A 21,416-nucleotide genomic window follows, 5' to 3' on the forward strand; every position below is an offset into this window, starting at 1 on the left:
CTTGGGGTGGGTGAAGGGAGGGAGGGAGGGAGGGAGGGAAGAAGCATGATCGCAATAGCCTGCATTTTGACCCTATAATTCTGGATCCGAGCGTGACCCAGTCCTTGTTTTGAAGTCTTGATACCCTGCCCAGGAATGCTGTTTGGACCATAACTGTGGACAACACCACTCTCAGGGGGGGGTGGGGTTGGAACAGGGACCCTTGTGGCTACTAGTCTGTGGAGCCGCATTCACTATCGTATGCACATGAATACACACATACAACACAGCCTTAACACAGCCACTCGTCAAAGAGGACTCTGTGTGGAGAAGGATCGGTCGGCCACAATCTGTCGCAGAGCGAAGCCTTCCGCGGCAATTTCCTCCTCTTTGCTCACTCTCCTTGTATCACTACAGAAAAGTTACCGGAAACAGACACTGAACCGTCAACTGTTTTCGCTCTGGATCTATGGTTAGCAGACTTGTCCTTTTCTCTCTTTTCCCCCTCCCCCCATAATTTCGTGGATGTGGGGTATCCCATTACCGAACCTCAGGTTGTCATTCATTTTAAGGGGGGCGTGTATCTTCTCTGATGGCCCCGCCTTCTTTTTTTCCTTTTTTTTCCTATCAGATCAGTGCATGGTTAAGTTGTCGATTACAGGAAACTACTAAATTGACTGTTTTCCTGTGACTATCAAGACTGTCTGACCCTTATTGTGTCGCCCCGTTGTGGTCCCGCCTCAACCTAGTGGTTTGGATTTTGCACGGTCATGTGAGTGTGTATTCAGGTTGTGAGCAGTGCGCCACTTGTTAATGAGATAACGGTACACAGGAAAATTCAGAGTGTTTCTTTAACTCTGAGAGGATACAAAATGATCCAAATGGACCTGTAAGGTTACATTTGTAAGCTCTCAGAGTTACAAATGTATAAATGAACACAGAGTTTTACTGTGTAGTGGTATCAAGTCTTTTGATTTAGTATTGGCATGTTTAAGGTTGATTAGATCTGTTTTTTGTTTGGGTTTTTTTCTCTTTTTTTTTTAAAGCCGTTTGCAGCTGGTCTCACACCTGTGAGAACAAACCAGGAAAATCAGGACTTGGCGTGCTAAAAATAGCACAATAACTCCTCTGTTGAAGTTATTATTTGTCTGCGACCTGGCAAGAGCATTTCAAGACACACTTTTTGGTCCTCCTCCCCACCGGTGACAAACGCTGGACTAGAGGCCGTACAAAATGATGACCTGATGTCATTTGGAACACCCCCGTGGCAGACCTTTTTCACATCCACCACCCCCTGTTTATTGAGTTGTACACTGTGAAAATCCTCCGATTTATGCAAAGAGACCCATAAGGGTTCTTGGATAAATGAACTCTGAGGATTTTACTGTGGATTGTTTCTCCACTTTACTTTAAGGGAGGTGTAGGCCTCATTTTCATTACACTAATGACATTTTCTCAGGAGTACAAGAGAATATACGGTATGAGGAGCTCTAATCCAAAATGCTAAATATCCATTTTTGGAGAAGAAAAAATATATATATATGATTTTTTGCAGATATCTCAACAATATAGACGACCCTCTCTGTGAAAATGATTGGCAGCCAGGGAATTTAACTAAAGAAAAGTTGCATTATTTGGTTTAATGGTGAGTACTATAGCTGTGCCTGGGCAAGAGAAGGTGTCATTTTGTTTTGAAAAGGGGTGGATATTTTACTTTTAGGAAGGAAACTCATGTACATTAGTTAAGATATAAGTTATTAGTGAAGATTCACTGCTGTCCCAAGAAGCTAGAAACGAGAAAGAAAAGTTTGTCCCAACCTCAAATTTGTGATTTTAGTATTGAGGCATGACATAAAATACGGTAAAGAGGTTTTTGTTTTGTTTTTTTTCGTTTACCAGGTAATCAACATCCCTTTGGCGGTATTTTTCTGTTCAAAAAAAAAAAAAAAAAGCTCTTGTTGGCTGTATATATTGGGCAACTCTGATGACCTCACAGATTCACAGTCGTGTTTCTGGTTTCTAGCTTTACTGGGAGAATGTCACCATTGGCATAATTATGTTTGAACTGTCACAAATAACTGTCCACCGGGGGGGGGGGGGGGCTGAAGAGGAACTGCTGTAGGGAAGGCTCTGATGGTTCTGTGGGTAGAGTTGAAGTGATCTCCATCATTTCTTCTTAATCCTTTCTTTGTTTACCAACAAATTATTTTGAACTTTGGCTAACATGCAGCTGTCTCTCCATTTTCCACCTCTCCTCTACCCTGTCCACAGGGACAAGTTCAAATATTAGTCAGACTGTTAGCTGAATTGAGTGCTATTCTCTTTTTTCCTTAGTGTTCTTTTCTTAGCCATAATTTCTTGCTTATCTCTATGCACCTACACAGCCTGATACCCCCTATACTTTGTACTGTGCATATTGTTCAGTTCCTTTATAATAACTAACATCTACTCTTAACCACTTTCACCTTGGTGTCCCTATTTTGGGCAAATTCTTTCAAAGAAAATCCAAAATATTCTGAAATGTTTCAAAAATGTTCAGAAATGGTAGAAAATGTTGTGAGCTTATATATCGGCAAATTTTCCTAATTCATCATATGACAAAGTATATAGGGCTCAGTTGGCTAAAGGGGTATTCCATATTTATTTGAATTTGTTCTTCAGGAAAAGTTGTTTATTTCCTTAGATACAAAATATTGATTATTTTAGATGCATCGTACATTTCAGAGTTATTGAAGAAATATTGAAAGGTTGTAAGGTTATGTTTAAAGGTACTGTTTTTGTTTTCCTCCTTTCAGCCCTCACAGGTCAGACAATGATAGTGGCTTTTATCTTGTGAGATGCAGATTTCAGATAGCGCTCAAAAGTCATAAAAGGGGAGACAAGATTCGTTTTTTTGATGGGAAAATGACTGTTTTTGCAATAACGCAACAACCTAAAAAGCTGATTTTGTTGTCGCGCCATTGAATCACTCATACTGTTCAACTATGCTAAATATCATGCACACAGAGTATGACATTACCTCCAGCTAACAGCTGAAACATTGGTAAAATTAAAGTGTGGCTGGTAAATTAATCTCATGCTCACTTTGGCAGGTAAACATCCTTTGTTCAGAAGTCTTATTCTTTTTTCTTTTCTTTTTTGGGGCCGGGAAAGTGTGTTAACATGAGTGTAACGAGATCCAAGTACGAAGTGTACAAATGTAATGGGTAGTAGGCTTCTTATTGTGTTGCTAACGTATGTATCTGCTTGGCAGGCTGAAAGTACTGAAGGTTGCAGGGAGTTGACCGTAAATTGTGGACTGTACGAGAAGCTATTTTCCTGCTCCGTGCACACATCAGGCTTGATTTATAGTTATAGCAGATCCACAGGCTGCGTTGTGAGCATGTAGATCTGCTATTTGTGGTATAAATAACCTCCCCTCTCTCTTACTCCCACCACTCTCTTCTCCAATAAGAACAGTGAGTGACAAAGGGAGTTTCGTTTCAAGTGTGGAGATATTTATGGCTGGTTCTTATTTTGAAAGGTTTGGAGAAAATAAACAACCCCTGTTCCTCTTTTTGAGTGCTAATAAGAAATGTAAGAAATGGAACATCTTTTCTGTACGTTACAAACATTTTTAAATTTTATTTAACCTCATATCGGTTTGAGTTACTTACACCCTAGCATAGCTGCATTATTTAGTTAAGTGTATTAAAAAAAGAAACATAATTCTGTCCTATTTTCTCCTTTTTAATTTTTATCCTGTTCCATTTTCTGCTGAGGACAAATAAACTGGATTAAAGGATGTGATGCGTCTCTGACTAATTTGACTTTATTTTCCGTAGCTAACGTTTAATGATGTTGTACAGTGGTGTGTGTTACGTCCAGGCTTTTACATGTAGAATACTGATTCAACAGGGTGCAATGATTGCTAAAGAGGCCATACCTACTAGGGCTGAAAATATGTATTCTATATTAGTGGTAAGAAGGTTCAGAGGCACAGTCTCTGTCTTTCAGTGTGCTTCACCATTTTGAAGTATTCTGTTCCCAGGTCCACAATGTTTCTGTAATCGTCATTTATCCATTGCACAGGTGATTAGACTAGGTTTTACCAGATAATTCAATTAATTAAAATGCAAGACAACGTAGGAGTGGTTTTATAGAACACCCCAAATAATGTCATTCTAGGAAACAAATAATTAGAATTAGACTAATGATTATATTTCAGAAACTGATTACCTGGGAAATACACATTTTAAAATGATGGCAGACACCTCATGCTTATAGAAATATTGTGCAAAGTAAGTAGAACATTTACTCGATCGAAAACAATATCAACTACACTTGATAAGAAGAAAGGCAACTCAGAAGATAACTGACCTGTTGAACACCTCATTTGAGCAAAATCCAGTTTGTTTCCAATGACAGCTCTGGGTTGCATGTTCATGTGTGGCCATGAGATCTGTCTCCTGACAGTTAAAGCTAGCTGTTAAACCAAAGGGCCAGTCCACTGTCCTCTCCGCTGAGGTCACGATACATCATTCCATTTGACAACAAGACTGCTGGCATTTCTCTCACTAAATCTGTAGGAACTTAATCTTCTTTGCAGAAATAACACACACAATCAATAATTCCATGAACACTTCAGGTGCAACTCCGGGTTAAGTGTATTGAGGAGACAAAAAAAGATAGCAGATGACAAGCAATGAAACGATAGCAATAAGGTATCAGGCCACTAGATGTCACCCGTGTGTCATTTTAAGTTTCCCCTTTATTGAGTTAACTTGTGTTGCCATGACGGTCTATTTGTAATCCTGAGTGTTTTACTCTGAGAATGTACAAAATGGAACCAAATGGACCCAACAAGTTAGCGCTGAGGATTTTATTAGTTCTATAGGGGCAACAGCAACGTCGTTAATATAGCATCTAAATCAGTTTAACCACTTTAAACCTATACTATATGCATTTGCTATTTGCAGTGGTGGAAAGTAACTAAGTACATTTACTCAACTAACTCAAGTACTGTACTTAAGTACCATTTTTAGGTACTTTTACTTAACTGGAGTATTTCCAATTTTCAATACTTTTACTTCTACTCCACTACATCTACAATCCACTACAATTATTTGAAAACTTTAGTCACTAGTTACTTTGTAAAACATACATGAACCAGTTCAGACCTATGGTATATTTTGGCTATTTGAAAATAGCCGATCTTCTAGTTGTTTTGCAACAAGTCGTGAGCTTGTAGATCGGCTATTTTCAAAGGATTTTATATTTGGATTTTGGAAACTTGTGAAATGGGAAACTGTGCATAATGAGTACTTTTACTTTTAGTACTTACGTATATTTTCATGCCAATACTTTTGTACTTTTACTCAAGTACATTGAATTCAATATTTGGAATATTTAAAAAAAAAAACATTTTAACAATACAAATCTTGTATGGGGTCCTCAGAACAACATGTTTTCAGATGGGATTTGAAATGATTCAATCAACAGTCAATGTGGGCGTTGTGACGACGCCAGGTGACAACGCGCCTGACGATTGGTGCTCTCTTGCGACGGTTCCTCTCGACCAATCACAACGCGAGCTCCGTGTGGTCTCGTGCGCTGCCGCGAAGAGAACGTTGTTTCAAATGTTCACGTCCAGGTGCAGGTGGCAGCATTCTGTCTGCAGCGTTCTAGAGAAGCACTTCAACATGACGCTCTGTAGCAACGCTGACCGTTACCAGTCGCTTTTTGAGCTTTTTGAACCCGAACCGACTGAAATGATTCAGGATCAGATGGAACTCTTCGTTGTTCAACAACAGCACGAAATCAAGCTTGGAGAGGAGATGGTGGAGGAAAGTACCGTCTACGAACCGACGCTCTGTAGCGACGCTGACCGTTACCGGTCGCTTTTTGAGCTTTTTGAAGGAACCGAGATGGACATCCTGGAGGATGATGAGGAGATGATGATGAAAGAAACCACCGTCTACGACACTGACCTTCATCTTTTTGATGAAGTGGAGGAGGAGGAGGAAGCCGTTATGATGAGCACCGTTCTGCATTTTCCACTGTAAGTAGATTATTTTCATTGTGTTTTCTGTTTCTGCTAATGTGTTTAAAAACAATCACCATGTGATTACACAATGTATTTGTGTAACGTTAACCCCGTTTGAACCAAGAGTGAGGTTCCAAATAGGGCTAGTGTGCAACGTTAACGCTGCATTCACCTGTAGTCTGTAGATTCAAATGTAGATTCAGTCAGATCATCAACTACGTTATCCCTGAAACATGGTGCCGAGTCCCGCCGGTTTATAGCGGTGTTCGATTTTTTTACATTGCCAACTCTCACATGTACACAAACGTTCAGATTTCAAATATAAAGCCCCCGAGTCACGGATATTACAAGGCGATCCGGACCGTGATAAGTACCCGTATCTCCCGTATTGATCAATAAAAAGCATTTTAATCCCATCGCCGGCCATTTTCTTTTCTTTCTTTTGTTGTTGTTGTAATGTATCAGAGTGCAATACACCTCCCAACCATTAGTGTCGCATGGTTGAAAGTATTGGAGACAATTTGGAGAAAATGGCCCTACCCCTATCTTAAATACCAATCCCATTTTTATGCTTTTGCAGTTAATTGTGTGCACTGTTGATCCTGTTGGTCAGTGGTTCTCAAACTCGGTTCTGGGGACCCCTTGAAATCAAAACGTTTAAGAACCACCGCTCCAGGGTCCCATTTTATCTCATAATTTGCCTATGATCTCAGCCAATCTGGGTGGGTCTCATTGTCTTTATGTTTTGATTTAACTTATCGTTCTTTTATATTCTCTTAACTCTTTCATAACTATTTGTAATTGTATTCAAATGTCCTTATAACGTGTTAGTCTTAATGTTTTGTGCCTTGTTGTTTTCCCCCATAGCTCACCTGATGCGGTGCTGCATCAGGACTCAGAGGAGCAGACACTATTCTCTCCACTAGAGGATCAATATGCAGTAACACACTGTGCTTCAAGTCCCATTCTGCAATCTGCACTGTGAGTATATTCTCTTATTCTTCTGTTTTATTTGAACATATTCTATTTTATATTCTCTTAACTCTTTAAAATTGTATTCAAATGTCCTTTTATAACATATTTCTTCTTGGTGTAAATATTTAGTTCCTTCTCGTTTCTTGTCTTCTATAGTGACAAAGGACTTTGTGAAGTGGCATGGGGCAGCAGTCCTATGTGGTGCGCAGAATGGGAGCCATTTTGCGAGCGGTCTGAATACTGCGTCTGGACTCAGAAGAGCAGCCAGTATTTGGACTGTTTCAAGACAGAGGAATTCCTCCTTGATCAAGGTGAGCATGAGTGTCCTGTCAGTGCCCAGTCATTCTCTTATAATTGGAACCCCAGCATCACCGGGCAAAATGCCTATTGTTAATATACTTATTAATTTGTATCTTTTCTACAGATGATGCTGAGCAAGATGATGGCCTCTGTCTGAAGGACCAGACAGTCCCATCATGCACCACCAGAGACATCCAATCATTGCAGGAGTTAACAAAAGCAGAGGAAGAGAAGCTGCTAGACTCCTTCTCCACCCCTGCCAAGAGTCCAAAACGTCCTCTGACTACTCCAGAGAAACCTCCCTCCAAGAGGAGAGCAGTTCTGTCAGCTAGTCCAGGACTTCTGCTGTCCCCTGCCACCACTGTCACCGATCTATGGATTGACCTTCTGTTCCAATCTTCAGTGGAAAGTTTGGAAACTACATTGCAGGAAGTCCACACCTGGTTGGATTCTACAGCCACAGCTGGTGGTAAGTAGTAGTAGTATGTTAAACTAATGCAATTATCCTGATCTCCAGTAATTCCAAAATATTTTTAATATAAAGGATGAAACCAAATGGTATTGGTCCATTTGGTCTCATTTGTACACTCTGGGTGTGTGTAAAGTATGTCTGGATAAATATCAGCGCTTGATCAGAGAAAAGAGCATATTTTATGCACTGAGAAGTTTGTGAGAACTGTTGATGGCTGATCGACGCATCGATCTATTAGCACAATAACCCTGGCATCACAGAGCAAGCTGCCTGTTATTTTCTGACATCTTTTCTACAGATGACGCTCAACAAGTTGATGGCCTCTGTCTGCATGACGATGTCTCAGCAGAGAATCAACTTAATTCAGAACAACTCATTACGAGCATCATGGAAGACAGAGAGAACACTTCTACAGCCACAGATGGTGGTAAGTACTGTAGCTAACATTAAGCTAATACATTCTTATTCTGCAGACCAGTGATTCCCCACCTTTTTAATTTCAGTGACACTTCTATTTCATGCAATTTTTTCATATCTGGGATCCCAATCTACACTGTAAAATCCACAGTATTCATTTATTTCTGAGAGTGTGTGAATGGATCCAAATTGTACGACCCGGTTCTATTTATACACTCCCATTAGGTCTATTTGGCGCTTAACTATCCAAAGGAAGCAGCCTAGCATATATTCTATAAAGTTAAAGTTGTCCAAGACCCCTCAAATGTATTTGGCCACGGACCCCCATCTAAAAGGATTTTGTGCTTGGGACCCCCACAAGAGAAGATTTGTGTTAAAAGCGATTCTAAATGATTCAACATCCTTTCAAGATTTTTCTAATTTAAAATAATAAAATAAAGCCGATCTACAAGCTCACAATGTGTGCCGGGTTGTGAGCTTGTGGCTATTTTTGAATTGCTGAAGTATAAAATAGGATTAAAGTGGTTAAACTTATTGTGATGCTATATATAATTCTTCTGGGGACCCCTATGAGTCCCACAACCAATGGATTAGCACAATAACCCTGACTATGCGAGACAAGCTACTTGTTGTGAATAAACTTGTTCACTGACAATCTTTTCGACAGATGGCGTTCAACAAGATGGTAACCCCCGCCTGAAGGGTCCGGAGGCCCCAGTTGTGACTCCCACTCGGCAAGATCGTGATGCTGAAGCGGTGACAAGAGCACAGGAGGAGGGTCGTGTTGATGTGGTCTTCCCTGGCACTGTGAGCCAGGATGGCTGCTGTCAATTTGTGCTTGAGATCCTCAAATGTGTCCTCTTCCAGAGACAGCAGCTGCCCATGACCTATGACCAGCTGAAGTGTTCTCAGAGACGTCAAGCTTCAAAGCAGGTGAGTTCAGTTACAGTTAATCAGTTAGTTGGTTAGTAACTTCTGTCATTGCACAATCCAATTTGAATCAAGATCATTTCCACATTCAGTCAACAGGGGGTTGCAAGGGCTGCAACTATCGATTATTTCCTGAAAGACTATATTATATTCATATAATCTTAAAGTGTTTTTATAATCAACTCAAATGATTGGTCTGATTAACCACATACGCCCTATTTTACACTTTGACATACAAAGGTGTCAAAGTAGCTAAACTAGCCCATCTACGAGCACACAACGTGTCTTATCATGACGTGTTGTGAGCTTGTAATTCTGCTATTTTAACCATTTTTGAGAATTATTGGCAGGGAAAAAATATTTAGTTTCCCATACAATTGATTATTTTAGTCAAATTGATTATTTTCATCAATTAAATCAATTACAGTAGTTTGATGAACTGTTGCACCCCTACATCAAAGTCCTATTGTGGGGGGCCTTTGTTTTTAACTGACCTAAAATGTGTTTTCTCTTCCCTCTCTAGAACAAGGAGGTGGCAACCTGTAGAGCAGTGCAGTCAGCAGACCTGGGCTGGAGGAAGAGTGAGCGGAGCCTGCAGGAGCTGGACATGTTGCTGGAGCAGCTGGAAGAGCTGTTCTCCCTGAGCCTGGTGCCTCGTGTGCTGCTGCTGATAGGTGGCTCTCTTGTCCTGCCCAAAGAGCTGTACGAAATCAACATGGAGGCACTCCTATTGTCTCGTGGAGATCGCAGCCTGCAGGTGTCATCGTGCTTAAGGCAACTCTTTCGGACACTTTTGGTGGCCGATCTGTTGTCTGACACCGCACCTGTGCGTCTGATGTCCACCACAGTCTTGGTTCTGGCTCACAGGGAATGTGGTGTTGGCTGGTTTCGACCCAAGCTTGACTTTAAAGTGCCGACCCGAGTGAAAAGGCAGATTATTGCCCTGTCAACAGACACCTGCATCTGTAGGAACATCCAGACTGACGTGTCAGTTTGGAAAGACTATGTGTGGTTCCAGGCCCCTACAGCCATCAAGGGCTTCAGCTCACAACAAGGGGAATACAATGTATGATCTTGGGATGTTCATTCCCAATTCCCATTTTCAATTCTCAGTTATGTTTTTGTACAGTCATGTAGTAAATCAGTTCATTTGTAATAAGTTTGTTAATCTCTTTAAATTCTCAATCATTTGTTTCAAATGTCATGTGAATCAGTACATTTGTAATATATTTTCTTAATGTATATATTGTATTTCACCATGTATATAGTTAAAATATGTTTTGTCTATCATTAAATATAGAACTAAAGTTTTGGATTCGTAGTTCATTTATTCACATTAATATCCCAAGTGTGTGTGTGTGTGTGTGTGTGTGTGTGTATGTATGTATATATATATATATATATATATATATATATATATATATATATATATATATATATATATATATATATATATATATATATATATATATATATATATATATATATATATATATATATATATATATATATATATATATATATATATATATGTAATGTAAGATCTAAGGTACAGTACAAGCAATCCCTGTGTTGTCGTGTTAGAAGTAGTGCCAGTAATAAATAGGGTCAAATTGACACGGTGACCAATGTGCCCCCATGTGGAATGATCGAAATTAAATGGTATAATGAATGGCTCCCTGTCTAGATGTTTTTGTAAGGAGAAAGGGAAGAAGAAGGGGAAGACAGATCAATCAAATCCGACCTGTATCCTAGCAGCAGATGGTAGGAATGGCCCGTAATTTGAGTTACTGGATACAGGTCAGGTACGGTCCAAATAAGGTGGTCCGTACCTGACCTGTATCACAGGTTTATTACAGGTTTTATTTCGGGGACACATTATATCTGATCTCTGGTAACCTTGAGAGGTCATTGTCCTCAGCATTGCGTTTGTCAGTTTTTGCTCCATCACTCTCCGCTATATCAACAAGATGGTAACCCCCGCCTGAAGGGTCCGGAGGCCCCAGCTGTGACTCCCACTCGGCAAGATCGTGATGCTGAAGCGGTGACAAGAGCACAGGAGGAGGGTCGTGTTGATGTGGTCTTCCCTGGCACTGTGAGCCAGGATGGCTGCTGTCAATTTGTGCTTGAGATCCTCAAATGTGTCCTCTTCCAGAGACAGCAGCTGCCCATGACCTATGACCAGCTGAAGTGTTCTCAGAGACGTCAAGCTTCAAAGCAGGTGAGTTCAGTTACAGTTAATCAGTTAGTTGGTTTGTAACTTCCGTCATTGCACAAATTTGAATCAAGATCATTTCCACATTCAGTCAACAGGGGGTTGCAAGGGGTGCAACTATCGATTATTTTCTGAAAGACTATATTATATTCATATAATCTTCAAGTGCTTTTATAATCAACTCAAATGATTGGTCTGATTAACCACATACGCCCTATTTTACACTTTGACATACAAAGGTGTCAAAGTAGCTAAAATAGCCCATCTACGAGCACACAACGTGTCTTATCATGACGTGTTGTGAGCTTGTAATTCTGCTATTTTAACCATTTTTGAGAATTATTGGCAGGGGAAAACATATTTAATTTCCCACAGAATTGATTATTTTAGTCAAATTGATTATTTTCATCAATTAAATCAATTACAGTAGTTTGATGAACTGTTGCATCCCTACTTCAAAGTCCTATTGTGGGGATCCTTTGTTTTTAACTGACCTAAAATGTGTTTTCTTTTCCCTCTCTAGAACAAGGAGGTGGCAACCTGTAGAGCAGTGCAGTCAGCAGACCTGGGCTGGAGGAAGAGTGAGCGGAGCGTGCAGGAGCTGGACATGTTGCTGGAGCAGCTGGAAGAGCTGTTCTCCCTGAGCCTGGTGCCTCGTGTGCTGCTGCTGATAGGTGGCTCTCTTGTCCTGCCCAAAGAGCTGTACGAAATCAACATGGAGGCACTCCTATTGTCTCGTGGAGATCGGAGCCTACAGGTGTCATCGTGCTTAAGTGAACTCTTTCGGACACTTTTGGTGGCCGATCTGTTGTCTGACACCGCACCTGTGCGTTTGATGTCCACCACAATCTTGGTTCTGGCTCACAGGGAATGTGGTGTTGGCTGGTTTCGGCCCAAGCTTGACTTTAAAGTGCCGACCCGAGTGAAAAGGCAGATTATTGCCCTGTCAACGGACACCTGCATCTGTGGGAACATCCAGACTGACGTGTCAGTTTGGAAAGACTATGTGTGGTTCCAGGCCCCTACAGCCATCAAGGGCATCAACTCACAACAAGGGGAATACAATGTATGATCTTGGGGATGTTCATTCCCAATTCCCATTTTCAATTCTCAGTTATGTTTTTGTACAGTCATGTAGTAAATCAGTTCATTTGTAATACGTTTGTTAATCTCTTTAAATTCTCAATCATTTGTTTCAAATGTCATGTGAATCAGTACATTTGTAATATATTTTCTTAATGTATATATTGTATTTCACCATGTATATAGTTAAAATATGTTTTGTCTATCATTAAATATAAAACTAAAGTTTTGGATTCGTAGTTCATTTATTCACATTAATATCCCAAATGTGTGTGTGTGTGTGTGTGTGTGTGTGTGTGTGTGTGTGTGTGTGTGTGTGTGTGTGTATATATGTATATATATATATATATATATATATATATATATATATATATATATATATATATATATATATATATATATATATATATGATCTAAGGTACAGTACAAGCAATCCCTGTGCTGTCGTGTTAGAAGTAGTGCCAGTATTAAATGGGGTCAAATTGACACGGTGACCAATGTGCCCCCATGTGGAATGATCGAAATGAAATGGTATAATAAATGGCTCCCTGTCTAGATGTTTTTGTAAGGAGAAAGGGAAGAAGGGGAAGACAGATCAATCAAATCCGACCTGTATCCTAGCAGCAGATGGTAGGAATGGCCCGTCGTTTGAGTTACTGGATACAGGTCAGGTACGGTCCAAATAAGGTGGTCCGTACCTGACCTGTATCACAGGTTTATTACAGGTTTTATTTCGGGGACACATTATATCTGATCTCTGTCCTCAGCATTGCGTTTGTCAGTTTTTGCTCCATCACTCTCCGCTATAAAGTAAAAGTTTCCAAATTTACATTTCTGTTCCCCCATTCAATCCAGGAAATAATTAGAAAAATAGCAGATCTACAAGCTCATAGCGCGGCACTCTATGGAGCTTATATACTTATGTGTCAGGATGAGAGCTTCAGATAAACAACATGATTCTGCTCACATCCAGGTTCTTCTACAGACAGACCAGGTTTAAAGCGGATCTGTAGATGGTATCTGAATGGCTCCCTGTCTAGATGTTCTTGTAAGGAGAAAGGGAGGAAGAAGGGGAAGACAGATCAATGAAATCCGACCTGTATCCTAGCAGCAGATGGCGGGAATGGCCCGTCATTTGAGTTACTGGATACTGGAAACAAATATAATGTATAATGGGGGCCACATCTAAGTAAAGATGCCGTCTGGGAAACAGAAGGTCTCCGGTTCGTAGTTAGTAGGATGGGTCAGGTAGGGTCCAAATAAGGTGGTCTCTGAGTTTTAGGCCTATATTTGGAGATATTCGTGAAAGCCTCTCAGCCAATCACAATGTGACATCTGTACCGCTGCGAGCCACCCTGACTCCACAAGTATAATAGCTGTTTTTACAGTTTCATAGCACACTTTTTACGTTGTTTAAGACTCATTTTGACCGACTTAGTGTTCTTATGGAGCTGCGGCTCTTTGGAAAGTAAATAAGAAAAGCTGAATTGTTGTAACTAGTAGCAGATAGGAGCCGAGATGATCATTAGCTCTGCCGGGCCCACAATGGCTGCTCCAACTTTGGAACAACAGCTAAGTTCATGGATGAACAAGCTGAAGGAGGCTGATGCGGCTGATGCGTCTCAAGAGCTACGGAGGATCATTAAGGAGTACCCTAAGGTGGACAAAATCTTCCCCGATCTGGTGGAGTGTGCCTTTGGTAGTCTGGATGGGAGCAAACCCGGATTGAACCTGCGCTCCTGTACCAATGTGTACAACATCGCTCTGGAATTCCTGGGCCCCAGTGGGCCAATGATGCAGCTTGTGTATAAGCTTCATTCAGAAGGGTATAAATATGAAATACCTATCAATTATCTTCCGGGTCCAGCGAAGGCTTCCATCCAGGAAGGACTTGTCCCAGACTGTTCTCTGTTCCACAACAAGCTCCAGTTCCCCCTACCTGACAACCTGACACTTAATCCATTTGAATTCTACATGTTCAACTTCGCCCACAGTCTCATTGCACCTAAGAATTCTCCTCCAGCCCAACATGGGAAGAACACGGTTAATGCCTACTTTGTGCTGGTGGACACCTACCTGAAATACTTCCTCCCCCTTGAGGGAAGTGTTCCCCCTTCTACTTTCTCTGACTCCCGAGGCTCTATCACTGTACCTTCTATAAGGTCTACCAGTGGCTGGGGTATTCACAGGCCCAGTCTCTTCAAACCGCACATCTTCCACCAACCTTCTGTCAATGCAGACCCTGCTGCACAGGAGATATGGAGGTCTGAGACATTTCTACAGATGTTTGTTGAGATGTGGCTCCATCACTACTCGCTGGAGATGTACCAGAATCTACAGTCTCCCCGGGTGCAGCTGGCAGTGCTTCAGTACCGGCTTAGTATGTGCAGCACGCGGCTCCGAGACCACGTCCCACCAGACATTGGGAAACTCCACACCTACCTAGAGCCCTTCAGTCCGTCAGAGGAACATGTGCGGGTCGTCCAACTGCTGGTGAAACACCTCCATGCCTTCTCCAACAGCCTAAAGCCGGAGCAAATCTCACCCTCACCCTCGCTCACCCACTCCCACACTCCCACCAGCCCACTGGAGGAGTTCAAGAGAGTGGTGGTTCAACGCTTTGTCCAGCAGAAGCTCTACCTGTTTCTACAGCACTGCTTTAGTCATTGGCCCCAGGATGAATGTTTCACAGTGGTGTTGGATACGTGGCTGAGCTACATTCAGCCATGGAAATACACTGGAGAAATGGCAAATCCACAGGCAGACCAGAACAGAACTGTACCAGACAAATGGGCATCATTTGTTCAGGAGAACTTGTTGATGTACACCAAGATCTTCCAGAGTTTTCTGAACAGGGTAGTGAGAACAGACCTGGTCAACGGCAAGAATGCCCCGATGGTCTTCAGGGTGGCCGAAGTGTTTTCTCAGCCAAACCTAGCAGAGATGATCAAGGAAGGAGAGCGGTTATTCCTTGAGCGCGATCGCGTCCTGCACCACCTGAAAGGTAGCTACTGGCCCCCATGCCAAACGGAGGTGACGGATACAGTGTTCAGAGTGAAGAGTCACATCTATGCCCTGGAGGGCCAGGACTGTCAGTACAAACAAATGTTTGGTACCGATGTCCGAGTGACGGTCTTGGAACTAATCCAGATCATAGCCCAGGCCAGACAGACAGCCAATTTGGGTTTCTCAGACCTCTACCACCTGGATAAAGCGCTGGAGAACCTCAGTGAGATATTCAGGGTCAGTCCTGGTCAGCTGAACCAGCTGATGGCCAACCTAAGTTCATCTCAGGAAGATGTTAACTCTAAACAGCTCCCAGACTGTGTCCATGGAGAGACAGGACCCATCCTCACTGACCTGGGCAGGAGACAGATCATCAGTGGACTGCGGAGGTTTGAGATCATCGAGTACCAGGGAGACCCAGAGCTCCAGCCAGTTAGGAGTTATGAGAATGCCCTGCTGGTCCAACTGATGTTCGGAATATCCTCCATGGTCAATGAAACGTTCGGAGAGCACATGGACACTCTGTGCTCGCGACCAGACTTCCTGGGCCGACTGGGCCGCCACTGCCTGTCCGCCAGGCCCAGGAAGAGCCCGTTGACCAGGCGCACCCTGGAGGGCCCCCACACGCCCAGGCTTAGCCTCCGCACTCTGGCCAGCTACAGAACACTGGTCATGTTGTGCCTGTTGGGTACGATGCTGTCACTGCTGGGCCCCATATGCAGTACCATCCTCGTCCTCATTTGGTGTATTGGGTGCATGACAGTACATGCTTGGAGAAAACAAAACAATGTCAGAAAACAAATTCAAGAGGATTTCTCAGGACTTTCTCAACCCTGCAGCTCAGGGACTCCAGCTCCAAAATAATTCATCGTGATCAGTGTGAGGTTAAGTAAGTGCACTGAGGTCTTCTATATGAAATTGAGGAAGGCATGTGCAGGACAGATCTCAGCATTAACCTTGCAGCTCATTTCCGTGTTTTTTGAAGTGATTACTGACACAACTTGGCCTTGAACACCGAAAAATATATCTAAATCAAAATGTACATGAAAATGTCAGTCATAAGCCCCCCTAGCCCCCCCAATAGTTTACTGTACATATTGTTTTTTTGTTTTCAAACTGTTTACATGATGTTTTGCATAGTAGTGTATATTTGTCATTAAATGTTTCTATGAATTGAGTACAAAGGACTCCAATGGAAACAAGCCATAGGCTTTCTTGGGTTTAAAATCCTCTAAGCAGACCTTGTATATAAATGTACTTTCCTGTCCTTTTTTTGCAAACTGCTAATAAAGTATTCAATCAATCAATAACAGGTCAATATAAATAGGACTTACATAATGGCCTGCCAAGACAAACATAAAACATGTAACCCACAACTAGGATGTCTTTGTTTTATCTAGTTTAATGTAGTATTTCTCTCTAGTTTCTTTGTTTTATGTTGTGGTTCATTGTATAACACCTTGTAAATATGCTTTGAATTACGCTATTTTTATAAATAAAATGTATACTTTTCAGTCCTATGAAATGTGTTCCCTCATAAACAGTAGTTGAAATGTAACTAAACCTTTTTTTTCATGCAGTGTACTCACACAAAACAACCAACCACTTTTAATAAACCGAGAGGCAAGAAAAGTAGGGATAACCAATATTTAATTTATTCAATTTAGATTCAACTCTTAAAACCAAACATTTTTCTAATTGTGGTTTGGGAGTGTTAACGTTCGTATCTTGAAAGAAATCATTTTTAAAATACTGCAATAAAATGACAATTCTTTCCTACAATACATTTTCAGTCAGCCTCCATGACATAAGACACGTGGTATACTGTAATAGAGCCTTTCACACTGTACATTTTGTTCACTTTCTGTTAGGACTGCACAATAATGACCAACTCTTATGCTGCATTGCTGCTCATTGATACATTTTGTTGAATGCTGTATATTGAAGAAAAACATGGGGTAGATTTTGCACACATTTTCCCATACTTACAATGTGGACAAGGGAAAATTAGATAGAATAAATTTGAATCATTTCTCTCCAACTTGTTTTGTAACCTGAAGATTTTGCACATTACTAGAATACCCTTGAGAACGGCTGTTGAGAACATTTCTCTTCCCTGAAGAAAATGGAGCACCTTGCAATTTAGAAATTGCAAATGAGTCAATACAACGTTTTTCCAAATACTTTTGCAGCCCATACTAGGGTTATGCAAAACACAATGTGAAAAGCCCTAATGACAAGATCATCCATGAAACTATGAACTATGAAAAGTACAAACTATCACATACAGTATTTGGTAAACATATCAGTGCTTTACATGAAACTTAACTTACAAAAGGTAGAGGTAAGTGAAATGAGAATATAGCCTGAAAAAATAAATGCATATAGACACACAAACATCAGTGCTGCAAAGTTAACCACTTGCACCCTGGCGTCCCTTCCCTGGGCATGTCATTATAGACGAAAATCTTTCAAAGATTTTCAACAATTTCCCAAAATCTTTTAAAACAAGCAAATCTTCAAGCTTACAACGTGCTGCATTGTGAACTTGTAGATCGTCCGTTTTTGAATTGTGTAAATCAGGCCTAAGTGCTTGAAAAGAAAGGAATTAGCACTCTGTCTCAATGCCAGATGTCTTGCAGCAGTTATCGTGATGGAGAAAGAAAGAAAGAATCCTTGATTTTTCAGACTTTCACATTGTCATTCTTCTAGACCTTTCACAGGTCTCCCTGAAGGTTATTTGGCCTTCACTGCAGTGCATTAAGGCCTTAAAAAGACACCTTCCGTCTACCTAAGGCTCACCGATTCCCCGGTCTACAATACAACTGAGCATCCACATTCAGGGTGAGGAAATCCACCAGCCACATGCCGATACATTTAGCTGGTAGGTTTGTCTACTCAACTCTACTCAACTCTATCCACTTTGGCAGGTAAACCAGCCATGGTTTAGAAGTCCTTTTCTATTCCAAAATCTTTCCTCGCTGGTACAATTGTTAAAGTGACTGGTGGAGGAAAAAGCTAACGCTAGCTTCCTGCCCTGCCCATGTTGTTTTTAATAGTCTTGTGCAAATCTGTAAGAAAATTGCTTCTTACATTCAATGCGCCCCGTTGGATGCTACGACCCATTTAAAAAGGAACTGTAAGAAAGTGCCTCATTTCACGGGGAACATTTTGATTAGCTTCAGTAACAAAACTAGAATCTCAGTTAAAACATGGAAATATAGACATGTGTCTACAATATACTATGTACATTTACACGAGTTCGTTAAAAAAACAAAACTGATTCAACACACGGCCGTTTTCTCAAAACAACATGTAATGAAAGTTAATGCATCACACTGCTAAATGTAAACATAAATTGGAGACACTCATTACTACTGGTAACATCTTCAACATTCCTGCCAACCAACCTTCTTCTTCTAGCCACTTTGAAATTCTCACTTGCTGATTCCCTTTCAAAAACAAAAAAAAGGGACATAAAGGCTGGTTGCGACAATTTGATGGTTGGCATAGTAGGTCACCAACACCTTCTGCAATACTGACACTGCATCTACAACATGTGTTTACAAAAGGCAGGTGGTTAAATAACTTTTTTTTTGCATCATGAGGAAAAATGTACTATAGTCATAAAACTTCATTCTATTGCAGTAAGTTGTAGCATAAACCCAATTTCCATACATTCCAATTTCTGACTTTTCGCCAATTGTCAGATCAATACCATAGTCTAAAAACTTCAGGGGTTTTGCCATTTGTCTAATATAAATACTACAGGTTTTAAAAAACATAATTCAGACTTTTTTTGTGTGCCAATTGTCAGATATAAATTTGGACAGTTTTCACTGTGTAATTTCAGCGTTAAACCAATATGCAGGATGTGACTGAATATCACTCATGTCAGACTGCATTCATGCTTTACCCTCCACCTTTAGCAGAGACTTTAAGTGAACAGTCATTTGCTCTCGGCTCTGGTCACCGTTTTGCGGGGTGTTTTCACCAACCCAGTGACTGGGAGGTTTAGGCAGCAGACTTGGCGACGGGGGCTCGCTGAATTTGGCCCCGGCATAGATCTTCTCGCCTTCTTCTTGGTGCACCTGAACAGTGGGGGATACCTCCTCTATCTTAACATTGTCTGCTGAGCGGAGGGGTGTCTTCGGGGTAGAGTAGGGGAGCTTCTGTGGATTGCTGGCATCTTTTCTCTTCACGGAGTGAACACTGCTGGGGGCAGTTGGACTGTGCTTGCCCCTATGGCTCCGGGAGTTCCGATTTTGGGATATGTGGTCGTGTTTCACACCTGGCGGCGTGACCACCCGCTCACATCTCACACCTTTTGATTTCAGCAGCTAGAGAAACACATACAATCACAGTTAAAGCTGAAATTCATACCAAAACATGCAGATTAAAATACAGATAAAAGCTATTCGGCAATGACTTATACACTGTAGCCTGCAGACAGGTCATTTAGAATTCTGTGGCATCCATTTTTTAAATAGTGTCATATATCCCAAAGGATATTGAACCCCACTAATATATCACCCCGTCCAAAATATATAGAAAGACCATAATGGCAGCTTTCAGCAGGGCAGAGGGTCCTTGGGTCTAATTTCTTTACAGAAATAAGTGCATGTCTAATTATTAAATGGTGCAATGGTCCTGGCATCATTTAGTTACCAGGCATGTTTGTTTCCTAACCTTTATTGAGACCCCACAGAAAAGGGTGTCTTAGACTTCAATCATTACTAAAAAACGTAATATTCACTGATAAGAGGGCACTAGATGATGATCTAGTGATGATGATGATGGAGAACATGCTGTACCTCTTTCTTGTTGTTTCCCAACTTGATGAGGTGATGAGGAGCAGCTGATGACTGTGCTGCTGGTTCGGTGTTGGTGGTCTGCAGCACTGTGATGGAGGCCCTGGTACTAGACAGCACTCTGGTACTGGACACTGCGGTGGCCCTAGCCTGGCTGGCTATGGTGGCCCTGGCACTGGACAGCACTGTGGTGGCCCTAACCTGACAGGCTATGGTGGCCCTGGTACTGGACACTGTGGTGGCTCTAGCCTGGCAGGCTATGGTGGCCCTGGTACTAGTGGACAACGCTGTTGTGGCCCTGGTACCAGCCAACGCGGCTATGGTGCCGCAGCCTGAGACATTATTATTGTTGTTATTGTTGTTGCTGTGTGGGGGGTGCAGGTGGTTCCGTGCAGATCTGGTCTGGACGCTGTTATGTTGATGATGGTGGTGGTGATGGTGATGAAGAAGATGCTGGAGCCGTGGGGGACAACACGTCGTCTGACGAAGTTTCTTCCCACCTTTCTTCTTCAGCGCTGCCTGTCTGGTTGTTGTTGTTGTCGTCGTTCTACCGACATGGTTCATCAGGCCGTCTGCGTTCAGGAACAACCCAGGACGAGGCTGCTGGTTCTCGGCGTCGTCGCTCATGTTCGGTCCGTCGACGTTCTTCTGAGCCGTTGGTTCGTCCAGCATGACTTTTAAAATGTCAAACACCTACAACGAAGACAAAACAACGGCGGGGTAAGTTATCCTACTCGTTTTTAGCCAGTTAGCTAATGTCGACGGTTTAGCGTTTCCACCTAGTGAGACTTTCTTTTTTTTCTCCTTTTTTTAACTAATGCTCTACTGGGTGGTCGCGGTGATAAAGAGCGTACGACGTCCCCCGATATGTTGTTGATCTCACAGACTACAGACAACAACAGATCTCACAGACTACAAATGATATGGCGCACTAACGCTTTCGTTTCGTCCTACTAGTAACAAAACAGCTAGCGTCCCATCGGCTGCACGGACGGATGTTGTGCTGGGATTGGTCGGTTGATTGGCAGGCAACAGCTGATGGAGAGAGAGAGAGCTGTTTTATAGCTCCATGGAGACAAGCTAGTCGATGATGTCAGTGGTTCTCCACCCCTAGGGGGTCCCCAAATGATTTTTTTGGGGTCCCCAGATGATAGTGAATTGACCTTTTTAATACCTCAAAATGAAAGAAAGAAAGACTAATAA

At 41.8% G+C, this 21,416-nt stretch overlaps 3 protein-coding genes across 3 annotated transcripts; 2 read left to right on the top strand and 1 right to left on the bottom strand.

Annotated features, from left to right (window-relative positions):
* Positions 1-10,765: 10,765 nt before the first annotated feature.
* LOC311062961 (MAD2L1-binding protein-like) lies at positions 10,766-12,385 on the top strand (the record flags this gene model as incomplete). Its single annotated transcript, XM_084082182.1, has 3 exons — positions 10,766-10,862; positions 11,069-11,319; positions 11,837-12,385. 3 exons carry the CDS (start codon positions 10,766-10,768, stop codon positions 12,383-12,385), a joined length of 897 nt encoding a protein of 298 aa, XP_083938308.1.
* Positions 12,386-13,941: 1,556 nt separating this feature from the next.
* LOC311062962 (sphingomyelin phosphodiesterase 4-like) lies at positions 13,942-18,352 on the top strand (the record flags this gene model as incomplete). Its single annotated transcript, XM_084082183.1, has 2 exons — positions 13,942-16,090; positions 18,333-18,352. The coding sequence occupies 2 exons, from the start codon at positions 13,942-13,944 to the stop codon at positions 18,350-18,352; spliced, it is 2,169 nt and encodes a 722-aa protein (XP_083938309.1).
* Positions 17,042-21,173, bottom strand: LOC311062742 (uncharacterized protein). The gene is made up of 2 exons (XM_084081961.1): positions 20,217-21,173; positions 17,042-19,742 (listed from the first exon to the last, which is right to left on the bottom strand). The coding sequence occupies exons 1-2, from the start codon at positions 20,883-20,885 to the stop codon at positions 19,308-19,310; spliced, it is 1,104 nt and encodes a 367-aa protein (XP_083938087.1). The 5' UTR covers positions 20,886-21,173; the 3' UTR covers positions 17,042-19,307.
* Between the last annotated feature and the right edge of the window lie 243 nt (positions 21,174-21,416).

The sequence above is a fragment of the Gymnoscopelus microlampas genome, assembly GCF_963454915.1.
Source record: "Gymnoscopelus microlampas genome assembly, chromosome: 16".
NCBI lineage: Eukaryota > Metazoa > Chordata > Actinopteri > Myctophiformes > Myctophidae > Gymnoscopelus > Gymnoscopelus microlampas.

Coding starts and splice junctions, on each gene's coding strand:
- LOC311062742 (XM_084081961.1), bottom strand. CDS start 20,885: ATGCTGGACGAACCAACGGCTCAGAAGAACGTCGACGGACCGAACATG. Junction 19,743..20,216: donor TGGGAAACAACAAGAAAGAG/GTACAGCATGTT, acceptor GTGTTTCTCTAG/CTGCTGAAATCAAAAGGTGT.